General features: G+C 40.0%; 2 protein-coding genes across 3 annotated transcripts in view; both read right to left on the reverse strand.

Moving 5' to 3' along the window:
* LOC133420611 (calsequestrin-1-like) overlaps positions 1-26,988 on the reverse strand; it is a 50,626-nt gene that overhangs the window by 19,079 nt on the left and 4,559 nt on the right. The gene's annotated exons all lie outside the window — the stretch shown is intronic.
* LOC133420877 (myosin-11-like) lies at positions 23,188-26,331 on the reverse strand. The gene has a single exon (XM_061710757.1). It carries the CDS (start codon positions 26,329-26,331, stop codon positions 23,188-23,190), a length of 3,144 nt encoding a protein of 1,047 aa, XP_061566741.1.

A 26,988-nucleotide genomic window follows, 5' to 3' on the forward strand; every position in this document is an offset into this window, starting at 1 on the left:
TAAAACTGCTAAAATTACATTTTAAATTTTTATGCTGCACTCAGATCCTCCATATTTCCTTGACATTTTTCTCCCATGAATAAATGATAGGGAGACATTCCCTGATGGAGATAACAGAGGAGACGGGGCAGCATTAGAGAACATCCAGAGGAAAAGGGGAGGAAATGTTGAGGACTAAAGAAAACGCCACATCCCCATTTATAAATCATTATATACAGGGGGCAATGATGCATACATATGGCTGTACTTGTGATGTATAGTATAACCCGTGTTATTACACTTTTACATAAACCTGGATTCAGCAAGCCACTTTCACTTTAATCACAATTGCAACACATTTTCGCTGAGTCATGGGAACATTTCCAGCCACACACAGACTGGCAGAGCTTTCTACACCGGTTCAACACTGCCTGAACAAAGCAGCTGTTTCATCCGTGCACACAGAGCCGCTGTCCTGCAGCCAACTGTCATGGCCAAATGCTGAATATCAAATGAATCTAATTGCTCCTTCATTATTACTTCCAGTGTTTGAACACAAATTTTTTCATTTCATTTCATTTCATTTCATTTATTCCATTCATGGTATATATTCTCAATAATGTTGTACAAAATTTCATGAAGTACACATTATCACCATGAAAGAAAAGGAGCACTTATTGTAGGCACTTATCTTTTCTTTTTTAAACATTTTCTTAAGTTGATACAAACTTGTGCAACCTCTCAGTTCCTTGCTTTGTCCATGCCATAATTTTACACCTGTAACAGAAATACACCTTTGTTTTATGTTTAGCCTTGCAAAAGTATGTTTGAAATCATGTTTAAGTCTGTTGTCTTCATCCTCCAATCTGAACAAATTTTGCAACTGTTCTGGTAACGATCTATTTTTTGCTTTGAACATTATTTTTAAAGTTTGAAGTTCAACCATATCCGCCATTTTCAACAAACCTGCCGAAACAAACAATCTGTTTGATGGTTCTCTGAAGCCGACCCTGTGAATGACTCTCATTGCTCTTTTCTGTAGCACAAACAGAGGAGAGATGTTACTTACATAGGTATTACCCCACACTTCCACACAATAATTTAGATATGGCAAGATAAATGTACAATACAGAGTTCTCAGTGTGTTAGTTTTCAAAATAAACTTAACCTTATTCAAAATATATATACTCTTCGCCACCTTGGCTTTTACATATGCTATATGGTTTTTCCATGTCAGCTTGTCGTCTAAAATAATACCCATTCAAATGAATCAAAATACACATTTTGAGTTCCAGAGAAAATATACGGAGGAACATCGAGGTTGTGTTTCAGCTGGAAACTGTGATCCAAACAATGTGGATGTCAAGGTGAGTGGATGTGGATCAAGAAAACTGGGAAGCGGATTTATTAGGCGTAATCAGCGAGCGAAGCGTGCACCCGGGGAAGTTTCCCTCAGTTTAGGAAAACTTTAAAGTACCATAAATGTCTCTGAAAGGAGATTTAGTTATGCCCTCAGGATTCCTGGACACTTACAATCTATTAAAGACAACCTATGTTAAAACCGCACCTGGGGGGGAAAGGTATGCTTTTAGGAGGCAGATGAGTCTAATCCGGAAGGATTAAAGTAGCCTCTTATGCTTTAATTCTGTTTACAGTTACCTAACTCCGTGGTCGGGCAGCAGGGACACTACACCATGGGGGATTTCATTTTTAGTTTTACTTTTTACTGATTTTTCCTTCCCTTCTGCTCAGGCCCGGGTCTACGAGGGTGCAAAAGAATGCATTGCACCCTCAGTTTATGTGTTTGCATGCTCAGTTGAAAAGACGAAAAGAAAACTGACAAATGCGCGGGCGTCAAATGGCTGATTTATGGTTGCACCAACGCAGATCTTACGGCGTAGGGAACGCAGCGATGCGCACCGTACGTTCGCGTCACCGCGTATCCTACGCCATAAGATCTGCGTTGGTGCAACGCGGAACTATAAATCAGCCAGTGTGCATCACTCATCTCTGCTTCCAGCAGTTTTCCCGCACCTGCTCTCTGCTGCTCCGTTAACACAAAGTAACGATGGATATTCAGAAGTGGTTCAAGCACAACGACGCAGGCAAGTTTACGGGACTGTCTCAGAAAATTTGAATATTGTGATAAAGTCCTTTATTTTTCCGTAATGCAATTAAAAAAAAAAAGTCATACATTCTGGATTCATTACAAATCAACTGAAATATTGCAAGCCTTTTATTATTTTAATATAGCTGATTATGGCTTACAGTTTAAGATTCCCAGAAAATTTTTTTGAGATAGGATATTTGAGTTTTCTTAAGCTGTAAGCCATGATCAGCAATATTAAAATAATAAAAGGCTTGCAATATTTCAGTTGATTTGTAATGAATCCAGAATGTATGACATTTTTGCATTACAGAAAATAAAGGACTTTATCACAATATTCTAATTTTCTGAGAATATTTATATTTATGGTTACATTTATTTTTGTTGCTATGTTTTATTTTCTGTGGCTAGATTGTCTGATGGGTGAGGTAGCCCAGACTAAATGTAGCATTTTCTTTGTTCTGCAGCGATATTGCTGCAAAAATGCACTTGAAATACACTTCAAATAATCTTGTTTTGCTATTATTCCGCTTGAAATTATGGGAAAATGCATAATTTAGTGTTGAATAACGTGCCAGGCATGTGCACCCCCTCTGATCTGAAATGCACCCCTAGTCATCATTTTCTAGAACCGGCCCTGCTTCTGCTTCAGAACTGCAGTGACTCCTATTTCATAAATGGTATCTTAAGTAATTTCTGAATACACATCAATTTCTGCGTCTCAAGGCTGCAACATTTTCTAAACGTGTCTGGACATTTTTTACATTTTGTAACGTCGCCGCCTCATTTCACAGCCTTCAGAGGCCACCGAGGACAAGAAGCGATAAAAGTGTTTCTCAGCTTTATCTTTAATTATCAGATTCTTCCTGCAAACATCCCTACAAGGTAACATTTTTCATTTCGGGATTCTTTGCACATTCTCTACTGGAGACGGGGCAGGGTGGTGGACACTCGTATTTTTGTGCAGGATGTAGTTTTGTAGTGCACTTTTGAATGAATGGTGTAAATTCTTGGAAGATATGTTGTTATTTGGACATGTTATTGATTAAATTCTGGATGATCTTTGCTGTCTTTGGTTCAAGCACCCATTTCTTCCAAAGAGCAATCAGACATATTGATTTCCAGCTTGTGGTGGTCCATCTCCGGCCCCTAGTCGCTGCCCTGGGGCTCAACAAAAGGCTTCTTTAAGATGCCTTTTGTGAATGAAGCTCTGTGATGCACAAAGGTTTCCCGAGGTGATCTGTAGTGCATTTCCAAGATTCTTAAAGCTTTTATATCAAATCATGATTGTAATCAGTTTGTGACATCAACTGTTGGAATTAGCCTTATTCATTTATTTCTTTATTTTACTTCCATCTCATCAACAACCCTAAAACACCAAACTAAACTGAAATGCAATTGATAACTTATGTAAAGTTTATTCACCATAAACCATTTAAAAAAAAGAAACAAAGAAAAAACGTTTTTCCAGTATTTAATCAGATCCTTCTTGCAAACACGCGGGGTAACAGTTGTTAGACCAGGGGTCGGCAACCCGCGGCTCTAGAGCCGCATGCGGCTCTTTAGCGCCGCCCTAGTGGCTCCTGCAGCTTTTTCAAAAATGTTTGACTTTTTTTTCCTTTTTTTCTTATTTTTTTTCCTTTTTTCCTTTTTTTCTCCTTTTTTCCCTTCCTTTTTAATCTCGACATTTTGACTATTTTCTCGAAATTTTGACTGTTTCCTCGACATTTTGACTTTTTTCTTGCATTTCGACTTTTTTCTCGAGATTGTACTTCAACGTTAATCTCGACATTTCCACCTTTTTCCTCGAAATTTTGATTTTTTTCCCGAAATTTTGACTATTTCCTCGACATTTCGACTTTTTTTCAATATTTTGACTTTTTTCTCTAAATTTCAACTTTTTTCTCAACATTTCGACTTTTTTCTTGACATTTTGACTTTTTTCTCGACATTTTGACTTTTTTCTCGACATTTTGCCTTTTTTCTCGACATTTCGACTTTTTTCTTGACATTTTGACTTTTTTCTCAACATTTCGATTTTTTTCTCAACATTTCAACTTTTTTCTTGACATTTTGACTTTTTTCTCAACATTTTGACTTTTTTCTCGACATTTCGACTTCTTTCTCAAGATTGTACTTCAACATTAATCTTGACATTTCGACTTTTTTCTCGACATTTCGACTTTTTTCTCGAAGTGCATAATGAAAAGAAAAAAAATTCCCCCAGTTATAACTAATATAGAAACATGCAGAATGTGTCGCCTACATTCTAAGGCTTATACAAGACTTTTCATTTTTTGCGGCTCCAGACATATTTGTTTTTTGTGTTTTTGGTCCAATATGGCTCTTTCTACATTTTGGGTTGCCGACCTCTGTGTTAGACGTTCCCAAACTGACAAAGAGACAAGAATGATAGCGATGACTTTCGGGGACCCGTTTGTGGGTGCGGTGACACTGGCAGCACATCGGACAGCACAATATACCGTTTCAGCGACAGCTGACGCCCTTTAATCAACAAGCAAAGGCTTCTATTATTAATCCTCAAATCCCAACGACAGGTGGGTTTCGGTGAGGGACCGAGCCGACCGCTCGCTCTGACCGCCTTTCACGCATCCTCGCTTATCAGAGGATACAAGAGAAGGACACTTCATCCGGACGGTCCTGTCACATCGAACGAAATCACATCTGAGAAAACGGCTCTTGACTTAGAGAAAGTGTTAACGAGGAGGATAAAGAATCAAAGGTATTAAAAGGTCTATCATCCACAGGGGCAACAAAAAGTCACAATGATAGAAATAATGTGCTGAAGCCGACACTAAAGCATTATTTCTCTCCCTTCTCTCCCCAAACACATTGTTAAACAGTCACAGTGATGACAAAGCGAAAAGCCCGTAAACTAGTTACTTCAACCAAAACTAACGGGAGTCAAACGAATGAAGTGAATCTGGCGGCGTGGTCTAGAGACTGTTCATAAGACGCATCTGTTGACGTGACCTACACTTCGTATGAAAGGAACTTGAAAAGGCATCTTTAAGTGTTGATCCGTCAAGCCATAAATATAAAGACTGGTGCGGCCAAGCTCTAACAAGTGGGCCTCCGTCCAAGGTGACTGTAAAAGCACAACTCAGAACACCCAGCGGGGTGAAGAAGAAGCCGTAAGCAGGAGCTCAAGAGAACATATCACTGTAACAGGAAAACAACCAAAAAAACACTATAATGTGATTCAGAGAAGATTCAGATCACTTATAGGGGCTAATCAGTGGTGGACAGTAACGGAGTAAATTTACTTGAGTACTGTACTTAAGTACATATCAAGAGGATTTGTACTTTACTTGAGTATTAGATTTCTTTGGTACTTATTACTCTTACTTGAATACATTTCCAAGACAAATATTTTTACTTTTACTCGAGTAAATTTCTAGGAAGGCTGAAAAGTACTAGTTACTTTCAGGTCTGCTCTTTTTTCTTCTTCCCTAAAATCCTATTGGACACAAGCTGTTTTTGTCAAAGGAGGAGACCTATCACAGTGCACGCTCTCCACTGGGATGTACGTAAAGCAGAAATACGTCAAGCCTCCTCAAAACGATACCGCCAAAGTAGCCTGCGTTTGTCAAGACAGAAAAAATATAGTAATTTACTGATGTGGAAAATTAGAAATGTACTCTTACTCTTACTCTTACTTTTACTTAAAGTAAATTTAAAAGCATTTACTTTTGGATACTTAAGTACCTTTAAAAGCAAGTACTTTTCTACTCTGACTCGAGTAATATTTTGACTGAGCTACTTTTACTTGTAACAGAGTAAATTTTGACCAGTGGTATTTGTACTCTTACTCAAGTACTGGGGTCGAGTACTCTGTCCACCTCTGGGGCTAATAAATAAAGAGAGCCAACTGATTCCAAGGGGTTCACTTTCTTTTTCTTGCCACCGCCGCTCTAACGCAACATGAAGCTACGTCACACCATGTAGGGAAAGGTTCAGTTTTGGACTGTATGTTAAAATGACATCAGGTCGTAAGAACGGTTTGAGAATGGGAAATGTGGCAGAGAAATCTCTTTAGGATGCTGGAGAGAAAAACAATTAAAAGGTTTACAGCTGAAAAGACGGACAAAGTTCAGACGGTAAAGGGCTTTGTGGGGAGAAAATCACAGTGATGGACTACAACAGTAACAGGTTGTTACCACAAGGACTATGTGTAATTTACTGACCCCAATTTACTAGAATTACATCAAACACCGAGCCTCATTAATATGACCAGCTAAAATAAGGTCAAATTTTATTGGTTATAATATCGGGTATTATCTAAATTTTGTCTGGGACTGTTACGTGTAACGGGGCAGAGTTCATATCGCATACAGTAACACCCACATCTTTGTCTTACTCTGTCATGATCATCCATTAAGAATGTGAGCATGTCAAGTGAAAGAGCAAGGGCTCCAACAGTCAGTTTGAATAACGGTTACAACGGTGACCGTCTGACCTATTCCCAGATCTCCGAGTACAAAGAGGAAGATTAGACATGACAAAGTAGGAAACAAAAGCCAGAATATTCCTGCAAATTAAAGAAATATGTCTCCCTCTACCTTATTAAGTCTTTTTGTTGTCATTTTTCCAGTTTCCGCACCGCCCTGCAATCACTCACCAAACAGACGATGGGAGCAAAGTATGTTTTGATTATTACCGTCTTGGATATTTTGCAAAGAAGTTCAGGTTTTCAAACATATTCTGGTCTTCAGCCCCTCAACATGGTAAATGCTAAATGTCCTACATTTATCCAGCACGTTCACTCCTTCATTTAGGCGTAATGTCATCTTCTTAAATGGTCCTATGTGGTCTGCGGGGTACAGGTGGCCCATCCAGGGTGTCCCCCCGCCTTTCGCCTAAAGACAGCTGGGACACGGCTCCAGGATGATGTAGATGATAGAGATAATGGCTGAACGATATCTTTCAGTATATGATATTCATCAGATATGTGTGTTTTTATACAAACATATGTTTTTGCCTTTTTCTTTACCACTATCGTTTAGTAATTTTTGAGTAATTCTCAAATACATTCATATAATACTAGACAGGTTAATCATTTTCATCTTCCTTCTTATAAAACTAAACACGGCCAGTTTTCCCTCAGATATCGCGGTGTACAGATATGGAACTCCAAATCTCACATTATCAAAAGCTCTGCTTCTCTAGAGATTTTTAAAAGAAATTTATCATCTCATTTAATTCACATTTAAAAAATGTCAAGTTTTCTTTGTTTTTTTTGTTTGTTTGTTTTTTTTTTTTTTGTGTGTGTTGATGATCTGTAACTATGTAGTCAAACCTTTGTTTTTGTTTATAGTCTTCGTCTTGTTGTTTTTGTTTTTTGATTTTTTGTAATTACTGTTTTACTTCCTAAATTGAGGGGAGGTCCGTTGCATAACCACCCTGGGGGGTGGGGGGTGGGGTCATATGGAATGTTTTAAATTGTGTTTTTTTTATTGTTATTTTATTCTGCATGTAAAGCACCATGTGTTGCATTTTATATTGTATGATTTGGTGCTATACAAATAAATAAAGTTTAAGTTTAAGTTTATAAGCCTGTTGGCTTTTTGACCTCTCCTGTCACATTTGTTTTACTATTTTGATTGCAAGTGTTAATTTTATTGTGTGCAAACTAATAAAATAAAAAATAAATAAATAAATAAAAAAAATAACGATGTCAATTGTGGAAACTACATAGATGTAAAACTACTTCAGTCTGGATGTGGTGTTCCCAGACCGATCAGCAAGCGTGGTGTGGCTTCTTCAGTTTTTCCCATCACACTTCCAGCTGTGTTCACAGCTGCCAGGTCATTCAGAAAATATTTTTTTTATCAGAAATCCTTAAAAAGTGACAAGTGAATAAATTTTCTGAAATATCTACAAACTGCAGTGGATTTTGAAAGGCTTATGTCATTCTTGACATTTATATTTACTGATGATCAGGCTTTGGCATGACAAATAATTCGGCCTGTCAAAAAATAGGTGGCTTGTTGTTTCCTTGTAAGCTAATTATGTCTTCTGGGATGTGTTTGTATGTTTGTTTTTAACCTTACAGCTTGTGACCCTGATTAAGTGGATCCAGGGAGTCTGTTTATAGTCTGAAACTGTCATTTGTTTGCTCTCTACAGCTTTAGGCGAGCGAGACTTTCAGAGCATCGGTTTGTTGCCAATTTGAGGGCATGAACGTAAATGGCAACGTTAACGCCTCTCTTGAAACTCAGCAGCGTGTCTCTCCTGGTAGAGAGGTTACTGGTCCTCTCTACATGAGTGTGCAGCCTCTGGAAAGCAGCAGCCGTATCAGATTAACCTGTGGTGGCGGAAGAGCAGTAACTGACAGATCTCAAACCTGCATGTCAGACAGTAGGTATGATGGGTATGAAACTCCATCTACTGCTCTACTTACCCTGATGCAGCAGGGTAACTCTGAAATCTGAAACAACCAGACCACATGACTACACTCTTTACAATCTCTGTTAAAGTAAAGGCTCTTTTTTTGTCTGATTCCCATAACTCATGTGTTTGCTTTCTTATGACTTCAACACTGTTTGGTCCCAAAACCTTGAGTTCCCTCCATGTTCTGCATCTGGAAACGGTTTACTTTCACTCAAACAAACATTGCTGTCAGTTCTACTGGCCAATTTATTCCCTTTCACGCACCGCACAATCTGACAGTGACTCATTCAGTCAACCTCTCTCCAAAACATGTTTCTCTAACAAAACACAAATGAAAAATATCCATGACGACCACACACAAAACAAGGGTTGATTTTTCTTTGAGGAGAGAACCAAGGGAAGAAACAGTGGTGAAAGTTGCACGGATTTACTCAGGACATGGACAGAGGTTGAAGCCAGGTCTCCAAACCTGGTCCTGCAGGTTTTAGATGGTTCCCTGCTTCAACACAACCCTGACAGACATGGCTGTGTCCCCAACAGAGGTGTCTGGTGCCGGTGCCGGTGCCACCCACAGACACAGCTGGCACAACCAAACATTTGATGCATTTTTTTTGTTATAGTCTTACTAACATGTTGTATTCTAAATTTAGGCTATTAGTGTTGCGGCACCTGCAACCGACCTTGAATTGACAGTGACTTCTGTACGTTTACATGCAGTCAAAATTCGGGTTATTGCTAATATTCCGGTTACTGAAACATTCGGAATATTCCGTTTACATGCGTGAGCAAACAGGGTTATCCCTGTAAACATGGTAATTAATCATTCGGGATATCCCGTTCCAACCAGCGACGCGCGGAGAACGTGATGACGCAATTACCGTCATTTCCGCTTCTTCTTCCTGTATCCAAATTCAAGACAAATGCTGCTTCGCGCAACTTTTCGCTCACCTTCTTGTAAATCTCGCTATCCCGGTACTTTCTACCGTCTACAAATGCCAAAATGTTCATATCCTTCATTACATTTATGAAGTGATTAGTCTCCTCCTCACTCCAAAAGTGTGGCGTGGTCTTGGGTTTCGCCGTGTTTAGAAGAACTTCCTGGACTCAAAAGACCAGGATTCCTTGTGAACAGAGCATGCGCAGAAAACAAATTCATGTTCCGTTTGATGGGGATATTCCGTTTGGCGTTTACATGACCGAATATTCGGGTTTTAAAAGGAGTAACCCAGGGATCATATTCGGGTTTTTAAAAACCTGAATATGAGCAAATTTGGGTTATTCAAAGGGGTTATTGGTGTTTACATGGCCGTGCAAATTCGGGTTATTGACAATATTCAGGTTTTTAAAAGGGTTATTGAGTGCATGTAAACACAGTCAGTGTTTAGGCAACTCATCAAAGGGAAGGTGGATGGCTGATATGAGTTCCCGTCCATATTGAAGTCTTAGACTCCTGCGACAAAGATGTTTTCCCCAAGATTAACTGTTTGCTTCGTATTCTGATATCATTGTCTGTTACAAGTTGCTCTGTGGAGCCTTTTTTCAGTTGTCAACAGGATCAGAGCCATCAGCAGATCGACAATGCTCACAGAGACACTGAGTAGCCTCTCGTTGCTCATGTTTGAAAAAGAGCTTGTGGAGAAACTGGACTCTGATGAAATAATAAATGCATTTCAAGGCCAAGCCACGTCGTCTTGCCCTTTAAATTGAGAGCTGTGCAGTGGCACAGGTAAGCAGCAATATGGTTGTCTTTTACTCTGCTGCTTTGCTTTGCAATATAAAACAATCAGGGTGACCTGTTACATAATCATATGTGATGAATGTAAGCCAAATAGTCGTGTTCAGCCTATGGTTTTTTTTTAGGACACGCATAAAATATGGTTATTTTATTACTTATTATTATATTATATATATTATTATACTTATTATATATTATTGATTTTACTTGAGAGCACGCCACATATCCTCAAACATGCATATGTTTTTTATTACTGATGAAAGCACTCACAACGTGTGGACATGTTTTGTACTGTTAATAATGTTGGATATACATGCTTTTGAATGTTTGTGGAGGTGTAAGTCCAGTTTTGTTGAAAATAAATTTGGCACACCCAGTCTTTGCTGGTGCACACCCAAAGTCTCTTTTCTGGCTAGGCCACTGGTCCAGACCGAGGACCAGGGTTGACCCCTGGGTTAAAGACTGGATAAGGATTTTCTTTGTCCCACAGAGTGAGAGTCATATCTAATTAAAAACGGGCTCCTCCTATTGTTGTAAGATGTTTTGTCAAACATCTGTTCTTTGCTTTTTTTTTTTCCTCTCACACTGGCTCTAGCTCAAATGGAGATTCACCTGACAGATCAACATACTTGGCCATCAGAGATGGCTTGGTGATGGCAAGCATCTTTGATGCCTCTTCCTCGGCCCCTTCAGTATAGTATTTCCACTACACTATAGCGCCACACAAGGACAGTTGACTGGGAAATAGCGCCGCTGACCACTAGGTGGCGGTAATGCGCATTTTTGCAGTTCACAAACAGCCAGAAGAAGAATGAAAAGAAAAAGAAACATGTAAACAGTTGCTACTGGCTTTGTTTTTTTAAAAACATACACTGCTGGATATTATATTGTATAATATATATTAGATATATGTGTTATATGACAACAAGACCTTAACTAAGTCGTTGGTCCATCCATCGTTTTTTTCAAGTACTCTAACTGCATCAAATGTTCTCGTAGCAAAGTATTTGTGTTCAAAATGCTTAAATGATTTGTGGTCACATGATTTAAGTTCATGTGAGAGGGCTGAATGTAATTTCCTGCTTCTAGAATACCCAGTCAGCAGAGACCCCCCACCTAGGGTTGCCACCTTTCAGAAATAGAATTAAGGGACGCCCTGATTTCAGCAGCGCAGGAGCCAAAAAAAAGCCCCAAAACTTCTAAACGGAATAAAAACGTGTTTATTTTATATGAAAAAACTAAATGCTTTGATTTAAAGTTTAAAGTGCTTTAATAGCATTGAACTTGCATGACTGTACAGACAGACAACCTACTAGCAACTGAAATAGCCTCCTATGCTATGTATGTCCACATCAGCCCAGATGTAGAATATAGTTACAGGTGAAGAATATGGTGTAAAAGTTAATTTATTTCAATAATTCAACTAGAATATGGTGTAAAAGTTAATTTATTTCAATAATTCAACTAGAATATGGTGTAAAAGTTAATTTATTTCAATAATTCAACTAGAATATGGTGTAAAAGTAAATTTATTTCAATAATTCAACTAGAATATGGTGTAAAAGTTAACTTATTTCAATAATTCAACTAGAATATGGTGTAAAAGTTAATTTATTTCAATAATTCAACTACAATATGGTGTAAAAGTTAATTTATTTCAATAATTCAACTAGAATATGGTGTAAAAGTTAATTTATTTCAATAATTCAACTACAATATGGTGTAAAAGTTAATTTATTTCAATAATTCAACTACAATATGGTGTAAAAGTTAATGAAAATACGGTACAAATCGTGTCCCGTATTAGTTCAATACGGGACGCAACATTTTTTTCTCAAATAAAGGACAATTCCGTATTTTACGGGACGGGTGGCAACCCTACCCCCACCAGGTAGCTCCACCAGGTAGAAAAACGTCCCTCTCCTGCTACAGGGCAGTTTTTTGGCCCCGTAAAGGTTCCAGGAGGACACAGGGGTGTTCCTGGAATGGAAACTAGCGCACGCGGCCCGGCCCAGTAAAACCCACCCGGAACTCACTACTGATCAATTCAATTCCATTTAATTCAATTCAATTCAATTTATTTTTACAGTACAAATTGTCTACGCACTTTCCAAAGACCCAGGACACAATCGTCGAGCAAATATTGGACAAAAATGTAGAGATGGCATATCCTACACTGAATACTGCAACGCTGTATTTTAAACAATGCATATTAACGCGGCTGCACACACACAGCAGGCTCCACAGAGGACACGCAGGGTTGTATTTCACAGACTAAGATAACTTCTGCTGGGGTCAAAGGTGGCATGCTTGGAGATATTTTAGACTTGGCAGGGTAACTTTCCTGCAGACAAACCCCTCTGAGGAGAGAAAGCTGGCTTTGCATGTAACCGTGAGGTTAACGTGGCGGTGTTTTCATCTACGTTTAAGAGCATCAACACTTCAGAAAACTGATTTGATTTTCATAATTATTAATAAAATTCGAAATTATTCAAACTCAAAAAATGATGTTTCATCATTCATCACATCTCTGTATATTATTATGACTATAAATAGAAAAAAGTGAAATACTGTAATGCATACTATAATGCATAAATTGCCACCTTTGAGGATATTTTACTTTTGCTTCTTTCTTTTATAATCTCCAAATTTCCTCTGCATTTATAGCTCTTAATCTCTGCTGCACACTTACACTTTATGTAGCTATAGGATGTAAATATGTAAAGACATTTTCAGATAGTACTTTTATACCTTTTTTGTATTTTTATATTTTATTTTGAGCTCATCATTGTCGGTTCCGTGTATTTTATGCTCCTGCTGAACAATCGTTTCCCAATCGGGGATCAATAAAGTACATCGCATATCTCTTACTAGCCCCTCTTACATCGGCCAATACCCAGCATTTAACGTGCATATCTACCGTGTCGTGTGCCCCTTTTACACTTTTACGCTGCCTCGGAGGGTAGTCTTACCCGCGGGTAAGGTCTCATGTAAACAGAGCTAACGCGGGGTGGCGGGTCGTGGGAGGGGTTTGTTGATCACGTAACTTGAGTACAACCCAGAAGGTTTTTTTTAACTGGTTTATTTATTATTATTCTATAAAATAAGGAAACAGCTGAAGAGAGTAACAGCAGCAGCAGTACATCACAGGTCAAGGGCGAAACTTTAGTTTCAGAGGTGGGGGGGACACAAGTAGGATGGGTAAATTTGTGCGTGTAGCTGTAGCGTGGATGTGCAGTGTGGCTTTGTAAGACTATGTGTGTGTGTGTGAATGCGAACGATCAAACGATTTTAATATGCATTTACTTTTTTAGACACTTTTTAACTTTTTTTTTTTTGCCCGTTTTGGGAAAATGCTGGATCTGCACCCTTGGCCAGGCTTGATTTTTCATTTTAGAAAGCTTGGGCACAGAAAAAACATAGGATTCCATTGACTCCTTGTTTATAATGGAGCCGAGGAAACTCACAGCACCACTTCTCTTGATCTTAAGGTTTTGTTGCTGAGATGCTGTTCTACAATCACTTTTGGGCTAACATGGTTGGGTTCCTGCCTGCACCTCTTCACTTGCGCCTGTCTCCACATATTTCTCCTATGAAATATGAAAATAGATCATGTTCATTCCTTCCTTTCCTTATAAACAAACCAAAATCACCTAACCATTTACAACATATTAACCTACCTGCACTACAGTGCTACTGCTTTCCCCTGCCTCTCTCTGAGTTTGAGCCTGTGGTGTAAGTCCAACATTACATTATAGTGTTGGTTCTCTTTCTCTCACTCACTCACAGTCTACATCTTAGCTAACTAGCGACAATAGCATAAAAAGTAATGTTGAGTAATATTTGGCTACTCATCTCTGCACAGCCTACCTGCAACACAGCAGTGCTGCTGCTTTTTTGTCCCGCTGCAAAAATGGATTTTAAACTGAGCTGCCGGCTCCTCTTCATTTCTGTGCCGCGTCCTGGCTGTCTGTCTGTGAAGGCTGATTTATGGTTCTGCGTTAAATCGACGCAGAACCTACGCGCACTGTACGTTGCGTGTCGCTGCGTACCCTACGCCGTATGTCCTGCGTCGATTTAACGTGGAACCATAAATCAGCCTTGAGCAGCACTGATGGGAGAGGGGAGCGGGGCTGAGGGGCCGTCCGTACCTTTGCACAGGGTGTCTTGATGATTTGCAATTACAGGCTGAGCCTACTGTTAGTTTTTAAACTGTAAAAAGTGGGGGGGACAAAAACCTGATTTTGAAAAGTGGGGGGGACATGTCCCCCCTGTCCCCAGTGGAAATTGCGCCCATGTCACAGGTAACACCTTTATCCACGAGCTGCTCAGCCTGGGAGCCGAGGACGCCATAAACCGGCTTATGTCCGGAACCACAAGGGATGGTCCATTATTTGAACAAGTGAACACAAAAATGACAAACTGGGACTTTGCAAGAACCAGAACCCAGCCAAAAAACGCTCATCCCGATGTTTATCCATCCTCGTTTTGAAAACTACACCTTTCTGATGGCGTTTAAATCTAGCTGATGTAGGGACAATACGTCATGTTACACGCCCACACAGTTACGTTATATTTCCTGGTTAACACTTCCGACTGGCCTTCAGGCCCGAGTTGACAAATAACATTTACATTACCAACGCGTGTTAAACACACGTTCATCATCCAGCGATAATAGCGGGATCCGATCTAAAAACACCTGCTGTTTGGTTTTTGGTATCATAATTATTTCCTCTTTTATCTTGACTTTTTTAAAGTTCTTTTCAATCTTTTACCTTGTGTGACTTACACTTTTGAACCCTTTTTTTCGGTTTGTTTTATGAAATCGACATGCTAAATGCTACATGCTGCCCTTACAGATAGTAGCTTATACATTTATTTCATGATGACGTTCTGGTTGGTTAGCATGTAGTATTCCACCTTAAACTTAAATTACAATTAAAAAATCTGTCACAACCGTCGCCCGTTGAATAAACGGATAACCCTTAAACCTGCCCTGTTGGATCGCTCTTCTTCTTTCTGATTGTTGGTTAAATCTTTGCTCCTGTTTGTGTTTGAAGTTGGGATCAGTTCAACTGATCCTGCATGTTGTTTGAGTTGACTTTTTTGTTCTCATTATTGTTCCATTCATTTGCTTTTTCTTCAACAACTCTGCACCACATTTATTTACGCCTTAAGAATAATGAAGAAGATGATGATCCTCAACACTGGTCATCATCATTGATCATTTTTCTAAGAAAAGCATTATTCACAAAATATCATTGTTTTTTTTAAGTTAAGATACAGTCCAAGAAAACAACGTCTATGTGAAAGAAAGAATCTACATGGTAGACACTTCCTGTGAAGCCTGAGATATAAATAAAGGAAATGAAGCATCGAGTCCCTGAGCGCTGAACTGAATAATTCATACATCCTGATTCACAGGTGGTAATGAGCAGCTATTTAAATCACCTCCTCTGATCACCTCGAGAGCTCTTTCTGATGGGATAAATAGCCACAACTGCCAGGCCGTGCGCTGGACTAGCGGTGCAGCTGGAACCTGCTCCTCTCTCTATCACCGGCCAAGAAGCTCCTGCTTGGCATTGATCGGACATCGATCAGATCCAGTGCAAATGATGCTTTAGGACTTCAGCCTGCACCCAGAGGGGTTTGTAATAGAAAACAGTCCTGAGTGGGTGGCTGAGGAGAGCAGAGAAAGGTTTATAACACAGCCCTAAACTCCCTCTCGGTCCCGGGGGGGCTTTAAGCCGCCTGCTTAGCGTGCAGCACTGTCCAGGGCTATTTACAGAGGTGACTTGTGAGCGCTAATGTAAGATACACTGTCCCCCTGTAAGAAGACACTGCAGCTCTGACAGGCAGAGCCTCGCCGCGGCGACTATACTGGCTGAGAGCACGGCCCAGTTGCATCATTGGCCGCTCTGATTTATCCGGTTTGAGTCTCCAGATCATCCCTACTCCTTCATCAGGAGCAGGTGCCTGGCTCAAGGGCACGCAAGCCATACGCTGCTGTGGGAGGAAAGTTATTTCATGTAAACTCAGCTTCCACTCTGACTTCTAGTCAGTTTGCTATAAGCGCTGGTTATCTGTGGCAAATCGAAGGTACTAAATCCACAATATACAGCAAATTATCTCCGGATTATTTAAAAATTAATCAATTGGAACCAAAAGGTTTTTCATTTTTCCTTTTTGTCAAACAAACCACACGTTGGACTAAATTGCTTTGGAATAGAAAAGATACACAATTACAGAAATATATGTCATTTTTTGTGATACATTCACTGAAATACTGTCAGACACAATGGTTTTTACAAATTCTCTTAATTGTTTGTATTCAGAAATTATTATTTTTTAAAAAGTAATTACTGGCTCCTACTGTTATCTAAAGAAAATGAACAAAAAGAAATACAGCACAAAGCGCTACATAAAATTGTGTCCTCATTTATGAAAACCTCAATCAAAGTACAGAAGCAGGGCGAGGAAAATGAGCCGCAGCCTCAACGGCCTCCACAACAACCTTGAGTTCATCATGCTACACTTTAAACCAGGGGTCTGCAACCCAAAATGTTGAAAGAGCCGAATTGGACCAAAAACACAAAAAACAAATATGTCTGGAGCCGCAAAAAATGAAAAGTCTTGTATAAGCCTTAGAATGAAGAAACACATGTTGCATGTTTCTATATTAGTTATAACTGGGGGAACATTTTTTTTTTCATTATGCACTTCAAGAAAAAAGTTGAGAAAAAAGTCGAAATGTCAAGATTAATGTTGAAGTACAATGTTGAGAAAAAAGTCGAAATATCGAGAAAAAAGTCAAAATTTCGAGAAAAAAGTCAAAATGTTGAGAAAAAAGTCGAAATATCGAGGAAATAGTCAAAATTTCGTGGAAAAAGTTGAAATGTTGAGGAAAAAAGTTGAAATGTCGAGATTAATGTTGAAGCACAATCTTGAGAAAAAAGTCGAAATGTCGAGAAAAAAGTTGAAATGTTGAGAAAAAAATTCAAAATATCGAGATTAATGTTGAAGTACAATCTCGAGAAAAAAGTCGAAATGTCGAGATTAAAAAGGAAAGGAAAAAGGAAGAAAAAAAAGAGAAAAAAAGGAAAAAAAGAAGAAAAAGGAAAAAAGAAGGGAAAAAAAGGAAAAAAAATGTCAAACATTTTTGAAAAAGCTTTAGGAGCCACTAGGGCGGCGCTAAAGAGCCACATGCGGCTCTAGAGCCGCGGGTTGCTGAACCCTGCTTTAAACGATTTGTCATGAGCTGAAAATGTTCAAGACGGCTGTTAGTCATTCCTGGACTGGACGTCTCGATCATGGCGACACCTGAACAAACCATAATGCTTCTGCCAATATGTTCCCTGGACTGACGAGATGTTTGGAGGTGATGTACAACGAAACGTTTGGAGCAAGGAACAAACCCATCATATAAGCACAAGCATCTCATAGCAACTGTGAAATACAGCGGCCGCTATTAGTGCTCGTTTTTTCAGCTGCACCTTCTACGTATTAAGTCAACACGGAAGTAATTCGCTGAAAATTACGACGGAGTATTAGGGCCAAACAAAAAAACAAAAAAAGGAAATTACGAGAATAAAGTCATAATGTAATGAGAATAAAGTTGTAAAATTATGAGAATAAAGTCATAATATTACGAGAATAAAGTCGTAATATTACGAGAATAAAGTTGTAATATATTATAAATATATAAATAGAACTTCACAAGATGCTCAATATTCTTCATTTTAACACAGGGAGAAGATGCTCTTCCTGTTAGAGTTCTCATAAATTACCACTTTATTTTCATAATATTATGACTTTATTCTCATAAACCACTTTATTCATTACGACTTTATTCTCGTAATGTCACAACTTTATTCTCGGAATTTTACGACTTTATTCTCGGAATTTTACGACTTTATTCTCATAATATTACGACTTTATTCTCATAATATTACGACTTTATTCTATTATGACTTTATTCTCGCAATATTACGACTTTATTCTCGGAATTTTATGACTTTATTCTCGTAATATTACGACTTTATTCTCATAATATTACGACTTTATTCTATTACGACTTTATTCTCGCAATATTACGACTTTATTCTCGCAATGTTACGACTTTATTCTCGTAATTTTACGACTTTATTCTCGTAATTTTACGACTTTATTCTCGTAATATTACGACTTTATTCTCATAATATTACGACTTTATTCTATTACGACTTTATTCTCACAACATTACGACTTTATTCTCGTAATTTTACGACTTTATTCTCATTATATTATGACTTTATTCTCGTAATTTCCATACATTTTTTTTTGTCTTAGTTTGGCCCTAATACTCCGTCGTAGAAAATTGATTGTGACGGACAGATAATCTAAAGAACACCAGTAACCACCAAAAAATCTCTGATATAATAAAGTTCAGAACCTCAAGAGAGTAGCATTACACAAACGTCTGAAAACATCAACAAACCGGGCCAAAGCTGGTTTTTCTATATGTTTTAAGAACATGGGGTGCACTTAGACTTCCCCAGTTTTGTGGATATGTAAAACGTTGGACTTGAAAGGTAATGGACCTGCAGGTGAGTGTTTTTCTGAAGCTGCAGTGAAAGCCTGACACGTTCTCAGTCTAAACTTGTCACGGGAGGGAGCTGCGCTTGGACAGGAACCCTTGGTATCAGGTTTTTACACAGTCGTTATCACATACTACAAACTTTTTTTTGCCTCATTGATCTACAGTACGATCTAATTTGCAACTGCACACAGACGTAGCTTTCGAGTTGGGGTTTGCCTTCTTGTTTAATCACAGTTAGATGGAAAACTGGGACTCGAATGCGATATACAAAGTTTTTTAAAATCTGTTTTCATGGGATTCCAAGCTTTTAAGACTCGTGAAATGTATATTTGGAGTGAAATCACACAGAATGGAATGACAAAAGGAGATAAACATTAACTTCATAGAAGATTATCCGCTTATCCCAAAACTTGCCTCCAAATACTTTATCTATATGCATAAATGTTTTTATGTTCTGCCTAGAGACCTGCTTTTTAACCCAATGATTAAAATTTGATAAATTCTGTGTTTTTTTTTACTGCAACAATATAATTTTGGTTCTGAGATTAACAGTCACGTATTTGTAAATCAAATTGAAGTAAAAGAAAAAAAAACCTATTCATCATTCATAATCTTCATGTACCGTATGTTGTTTTACCGGTTTATTTTCTAGCAAGCTTTCCTATTGAGTGGTGCACAGAATTACGCACCTACTGCAAACGTTTATTTCATCATGGTGCTGACTTAATGCAGAGAAAATGGGTTTTATCACTGACATAATCAGAAGACTGAAATTTTAGCTTTTATCTCAAGAACCGCAGTGAGTACCGCATAGTTCAAAAGTTGACTCCCTTTTAGACTTCCTTTTCTTCTGATTTCTTTCAAGTTCTCAAATCAAAGAAATCAAACCCACCCAGTACTACCAGTTTGTGCCATTTTCCCCCCAAAAAGAGAAAAAGAGAGCGAGAGAGGCAAGTATTCATCACTGTGAACAACCAAACCAATGTGACGGTGCTTTACTTTTCTTTGTGTTAGACAGTTAATAAGTTTTGGTTGAATAATAAGTGAAAGCCAAGACCTTCAAGTCTCTATATGTAATAATGTTTAATGTGCAAATATAAATTTCCAGAAAATCAAGCTTAATTGATCAGTCAGATGTTCTTTCGATGTCTGCCATTTAAATCCATATGGAGCTCTGTTGAAGTTATTCAGTTGCTACTGATGCTAAACTGTTTGGACCTTATCCATCCATCCATCCATCCATCCATCCATCCATCCATCCATCCATTCATCCATCCATCCTTATTCCGACAAACCCAGGAAAAAGTCATGGAGTCATAAGAGTATCTCATTGTGTCTTGTTCATCAGCAAAGACTCTCATCCATCACTGTCTCGTGCAGTTTAATGGATTTACCTAAAAGCATTTGAAGTTCTTCCTCAGCAAACACATTTTAAAGATTTTCAATTATCCAAGGATGCTTTTTTGTAATATTCAGAAGACCTTCAGTGAAATTACATTTCCTCCAATCTACTAAGTGTTTTCTTTTTAAATAAATTGAAATACAGTAAATGTACGTTTAAAATGTTTAATCTAATTAAAAATTCCGTACACAATATCGACTTAATATTGGACATATTAAGGTCCAAATTGTTGTTTGATTTTTAGTAAGATGAAGATATGTCTGCTTTTTTAAATTTTAATCCAATAACTTGGCATCTATACCTCATTCCTCACAGATTATACCGACACTAGGATTTTGGAGAGTGTTGAGCAAAAACTTCATCCCCTTTCTCTAATCTCTAGACCTGGAAGCCATAGGTGAGTGTGCTGCTGGGAGCATGTTTAACAGGGAACTTGTCAAGATTGAAATTACAAGCAAGAAAAAATTTTGCTGCCAAGTTTGGCTACATGAAGACGAACAGTGTTTCAAGCAGCAGGTAGAAACTCTTAAAAATGTTAACCTGATAATGCTGGATGGATCATATTTGATACGTGACTTTCTGAAAACTTCTCCACCACTCCTGTCCAAACAATAAAAAAGTTTTATACAATAAAGTTTAAATAAGTACATAAAATGACCCCGTGTGTTCATAATGATAGTGTGTAGCAGACAATAAAGGGTTAATTTGACATATTCATACAGGTATTCTTCAATTCAATTCAATTCAATTCAATTTTATTTGTATAGCGTCTAATACAACAGATGTTGTCTCTAGACGCTTTCCAGAGATCCAGAACATGAACATAAACATACACATAAACATAAACATAAACACAAACATAAAGGCGGGCAGGCAGGCGGAAGCAGCAACAGCAGACATCCACGTAGGCAGGTGGAAGCAGCAACGGGATGACCGGGGATGGGGAGGGGGCGGGAACACAGGCCAGAACGCAGCTCCCGAGGCTCCAGCCTGCAAACATGCACAAAAGAGAAAAAAAGGGGGGCCGGCACAAGAAACTACAGGAACGATGGACAAAAATGATAGCTATGAGATATTTATAATATCTCATAGCACTCATCATCACTCATCTTCTCCCGCTTTTCCGTTACCGGGTCGCGGGGGCAGCAGCCTCAGCAGGGATGCCCAGACTTCCCTCACCCCAGACACTTCCTCCAGCTCCTCCGGGGGGAGTCCGAGGCGTTCCCAGGCCAGCCGAGAGACATAGTCTCTCCAGCGTGTCCTGGGTCTTCCCCGGGGTCTCCTCCCGGTGGGACATGCCTGGAACACCTCCCTAGGGAGGCGTCCAGGAGGCATCCGGTACAGATGCCCAAGCCACCTCAGCTGACTCCTCTCAACGTGAAGGAGCAGCGGCTCGACTCCGAGCTCCTCCCGGGTGACCGAACTCCTCACCCTATCTCTAAGGGAGCGTCCAGCCACCCTGCGGAGGAAACTCATTTCGGCCGCTTGTATCCGGGATCCCGTTCTTTCGGTCATGACCCAGAGTTCATGACCATAGGTGAGGGTGGGAACGTAGATCGACCGGTAAACCGAGAGCTTTGCCTTTCGGCTCAGCTCCCTCTTCACCACGACGGACCGATACAATGACCGCATTACTGCGGCCGCCGCACCGATCCACCTGTCGATCTCACGCTCCGTTCTCCCCTCACTCGTGAACAAGACCCCAAGATACTTAAACTCCTCCACCTGAGGCAGGAACTCTCCCCCGACCTGGAGGGTGCAAGCCACCTTTTTCCGGTCGAGAACCATGGCCTCAGACTTAGAGGTGCTGATTCTCATCCCAGCTGCTTCACACTCGGCTGCAAACCGCCCCAGTGCATGCTGAAGGTCCTGGCTCGAGGGAGCCAACAACAGCCACATCATCTGCAAAAAGCAGAGATGAAATCAAGTGGCTCCCGAACCGTACCCCCTCCGGCACTTGGCTGCGCCTAGAAATTCTGTCCATAAAAATAATGAACAGAACCGGGGACAAAGGGCAGCCCTGCCGGAGTCCAACACGCACCGGGAACAGGTCTGACTTACTGCCGGCAATGCAAACCAAGCTCCTGCTCCGGTCATACAGGGACCGTACAGCCCTCAGCAGAGGGCCTCCGACCCCATACTCTCGGAGCACCCCCCACAGGATGCCACGTGGGACACGGTCGAAAGCCTTCTCCAAGTCCACAAAACACATGTGGACTGGTTGGGCAAACTCCCATGCGCCCTCGAGCACCCTGCGGAGGGTGTAGAGTTGGTCCAGTGTTCCACGGCCAGGGCGAAAACCGCATTGTTCCTCTTGAATCCAAGGTTCGACTATCGGCCGAATTCTCCTCTCCAGCACCCTGGAATAGACTTTCCCCGGGAGGCTGAGGAGTGTGATTCCCCGGTAGTTGGAACACACCCTCCGGTCCCCCTTTTTGAAGAGAGGGACCACCACCCCGGTCTGCCAGTCCAGAGACACTGTCCCCGACTGCCACGCGATGCTGCAGAGGCGTGTCAGCCACGACAGCCCCGCAACATCCAGAGACTTGAGGTACTCAGGGCGATCTCGCAGGCAGGCGGAAGCAGCAACAGCAGACATCCACGTAGGCAGGTGGAAGCAGCAACGGGATGACCGGGGATGGGGGGGGGGGGGCGGGAACACAGGCCAGAACGCAGCTCCCGAGGCTCCAGCCTGCAAACATGCACAAAAGAGAAAAAAAGGGGGGCCGGCACAAGAAACTACAGGAACGATGGACAAAAATGATAGCACATATTAAAATAATTCTTCATTACAGAGAAGGATAACATTTTGGTTTCCCTTCTTCCTCTCCTCCATTTGTATAATTTTCATCTTGTTCTCTTCAATTTCCACCTTTTCCAGTTGGAGCTCTTGTTTGATTTCCTCCAGTCTCACCTTGGATCGCTCCGTTACTGTTTTCTCAGCTTCCAAGATTTTTTTTACATTCTTCAGCTCATTTCTTTTCCTCATCTAAATGAAGGAACTGCTGCAGCAGGTTTTCCTTCTCCACCTGAAGCTCTTTACGCTCTTCTTCTATTTTGTGTTTAATATCACAGATTTGAGCTTTTTCCAGCTCTAGTTTCTTCCAACCCATTTCCAGGTCTTTTCTCTCTCCCATTAAAAAGTTTCCCTCTTTCTGCAGCCTTTTCTGCTTGGTCTGCAGTTGTTTGTCTCTTTTCTTCTCTTGCACCTCCATTTTATCCATCTCAGCTTTCTTCACATCAAGATTTTGCCACAAATATTCCACCTTTTCTCTTTTCTCTTCCAAAACAGTCTTTTCTGCTTGCAACTCTTCTTTTTCCATTTCATGTTTTCTCTTAGCCTCCAGTATTTTCTTTTCCTCTCTTTGTAGTCTTTTCTTCTCGTCTTCCAGTAAACTTTTGTCATGAGCTACAAATCCCGGTCTCATTGTTGGGTCCATCTTGTGTTTGGACTCTTCCAGCTCCTTGTTTCTCTGTTGGAGCATTTTCTTGTCCTCCTCCAACCGCTGGAGTTGGTCTCTCAGATCACTGACATCACATGCATCTGAGAGCAGCTGATTGTTAAGCACATCCATTTTTTTTGCTTTGTCTTCAAAATCTCCAGCTATTTTTCTCAGAGTCTCATTGTACTTGTTCACGAAATCGACTCTCCTTTGACTCTCTTCATATTTTTCTTGGAGTTTTCTGAAGTCTTCAGAGGTTTGGGATTGAGCATTTTCGGTAGAAGTACTCACAAATCCCGGTCTCATTGTTGGGTCCATCTTGTGTTTGGACTCTTCCAGCTCCTTGTTTCTCTGTTGGAGCATTTTCTTGTCCTCCTCCAACCGCTGGAGTTGGTCTCTCAGATCACTGACATCAGATGCATCTGAGAGCAGCTGATTGTTGAGCATGTGGAACTTTTTTGCTTTGTCTTGAAAATCTCCAGCTATTTTTCTCAGATTCTCATTGTACTTGTTCACAAAATCGACTCTCCTTTGACTCTCTTCAAATTTTTCTTGGAGTTTGCTGAAGTCTTCTGAGGTTTGGGATTGAGCATTTTTGTGTTTGGACTCTTCCAGCTCCTTGTTTCTCTGTTGGAGCATTTTCTTGTCCTCCTCCAACCGCTGGAGTTGGTCTCTCAGATCACTGACATCAGATGCATCTGAGAGCAGCTGATTGTTAAGCACGTCCATTTTTTTTGCTTTGTCTTCAAAATCTCCAGCTATTTTTCTCAGAGTCTCATTGTACTTGTTAACGAAATCGACTCTCCTTTGACTCTCTTCATATTTTTCTTGGAGTTTGCTGAAGTCTTCAGAGGTTTGGGATTGAGCATTTTTGGTAGAAGTTTCCAGGTCTTTTCTCTCTTCCATTAAAAGGTTTCCCTTCTTCCTCTCCTCCATTTGTATCATTTTCATCTTGTTCTCTTCAATTTCCACCTTTTCCAGTTGGAGCTCTTGTTTGATTTCCTCCAGTCTCACCTTGGATCGCTCCGTTAGTGTTTTCTCAGCTTCCAAGGTTTTTTTACATTCTTCAGCTCGTTTCTTTTCCTCATCTAAATGAAGGAACTGTTGCAGCAGGTTTTCCTTCTCAACCTGAAGCTCTTTACGCTCTTCTTCCATGTTGTGTTTAATATCACAGATTTGAGCTTTTTCCAGCTCCAGTTTCTTCCAACCCGTTTCCAGGTCTTTTCTCTCTCCCATTAAAAAGTTTCCCTCTTTCTGCAGCCTTTTCTGCTTGGTCTGCAGTTGTTTGTCTCTTTTCTTCTCTTGCACCTCCATTTTATCCATCTCAGCTTTCTTCACATCAAGATTGTGCCACAAATATTCCACCTTTTCTCTTTTCTCTTCCAAAACAGTCTTTTCTGCTTGCCACTCTTCTTTTTCCATTTCATGTTTTCTCTTAGCCTCCAGCATTTTCTTTTCCTCTCTTTGCAGTCTTTTCTTCTCCTCTTCCAGTAAACTTTTCTCATGAGCTAGTTCTTCCTCCTTCTCTGTCAGTAGTTTCCTTTCATTCTTCAGTTTCTCTGCCATGTCCTTCTGTGCTAACCCCAACATCCTCTGTTCATAACTTTCCTGAATGTCCATCCCGTGTTTGGACTCTTCCAGCTCCCTGTTTCTCTGTTGGAGCATTTTCTTGTCCTCCTCCAACCGCTGGAGTTGGTCTCTCAGATCACTGACATCAGATGCATCTGAGAGCAGCTGATTGTTGAGCATGTGGAACTTTTTTGTTTTGTCTTCAAAATCTCCAGCTATTTTTCTCAGAGTCTCATTGTACTTGTTCAGGAAATCGACTCTCCTTTGACTCTCTTCATATTTTTCATTGAGTTTGCTGAAGTCTTCAGAGGTTTGGGATTGAGCATTTTCGGTAGAAGTACTCACAAATCCCAGTCTCATTGTTGGGTCCATCTTGTGTTTGGACTCTTCCAGCTCCTTGATTCTCTGTTGGAGCATTTTCTTGTCCTCCTCCAACCGATGGAGTTGGTCTCTCAGATCACTGACATCAGATGCATCTGAGAGCAGCTGATTGTTGATCATGTGGAACTTTTTTGTTTTGTCTTCAAAATCTCCAGCTATTTTTCTCAGAGTCTCATTGTACTTGTTCACGAAATCGACTCTCCTTTGACTCTCTTCATATTTTTCTTGGAGTTTTCTGAAGTCTTCTGAGGTTTGGGATTGAGCATTTTTGTGTTTGGACTCTTCCAGCTCCTTGTTTCTCTGTTGGAGCATTTTCTTGTCCTCCTCCAACCGCTGGAGTTGGTCTCTCAGATCACTGACATCAGATGCATCTGAGAGCAGCTGATTGTTAAGCACGTCCATTTTTTTTGCTTTGTCTTCAAAATCTCCAGCTATTTTTCTCAGAGTCTCATTGTACTTGTTCACGAAATCGACTCTCTTTTGACTCTCTTCATATTTTTCTTGGAGTTTTCTGAAGTCTTCAGAGGTTTGGGATTGAGCATTTTTGGTAGAAGTACTCACAAATCCCGGTCTCATTGTTGGGTCCATCTTGTGTTTGAACTCTTCCAGCTCCTTGTTTCTCTGTTGGAGCATTTTCTTGTCCTCCTCCAACCGCTGGAGTTGGTCTCTCAGATCACTGACATCAGATGCATCTGAGAGCAGCTGATTGTTAAGCACGTCCATTTTTTTTGCTTTGTCTTCAAAATCTCCAGCTATTTTTCTCAGATTCTTATTGTACTTGTTCACGAAATCGACTCTCCTTTGACTCTTCGAGTCTTTTGAGGTTTGGGATCGAGCATTTTTGGTAAAAGTGCTCAGAAATTCTGGTCTCATTTTGCGACGTTGTCTTGAATCCATTTCAGCAATTACAGTAACTCAGTTAGAAGGGAATGGATTTGCCGTTTGAGTCACAGAGTCGTTTTTTCAAAGTTTTCAATCGTCAGAGAGATTCAGGTAATGCAAGCGTCTTGAAGGTACAAGATACGAGTGAATGTTTATTTAGAATCCCTCTGTATTTATGATGCACACTGTATGACATCAGTATGACATCAGTAGAATTCTATGGTTGTCATGGTAACCTTTTTTTTCAAAAGAAAGTAGTGTGTGTAATGAACGTGGCCCCTCCTACCATAAAAAAAATGTGCCTTCTTATTTAATAGTATATTAAGATAAATTAAAATTAAACAAACATGAATTGTAATTTAAATCTGAAAAATTACCATGTTAAAAGCACCAAGCTTTTGGTAGAAGTGCTCAGAAATTCTGGTCTCACTTTTAGACGTTGTTTTGAAGCAATTTCAGCAATTAACTCAGTTAGAAGGGAATGGATTTGTCGTTTGA

Source organism: Cololabis saira, chromosome 20, assembly GCF_033807715.1.
Source record: "Cololabis saira isolate AMF1-May2022 chromosome 20, fColSai1.1, whole genome shotgun sequence".
NCBI classification, from domain to species: Eukaryota; Metazoa; Chordata; class Actinopteri; order Beloniformes; family Belonidae; genus Cololabis; species Cololabis saira.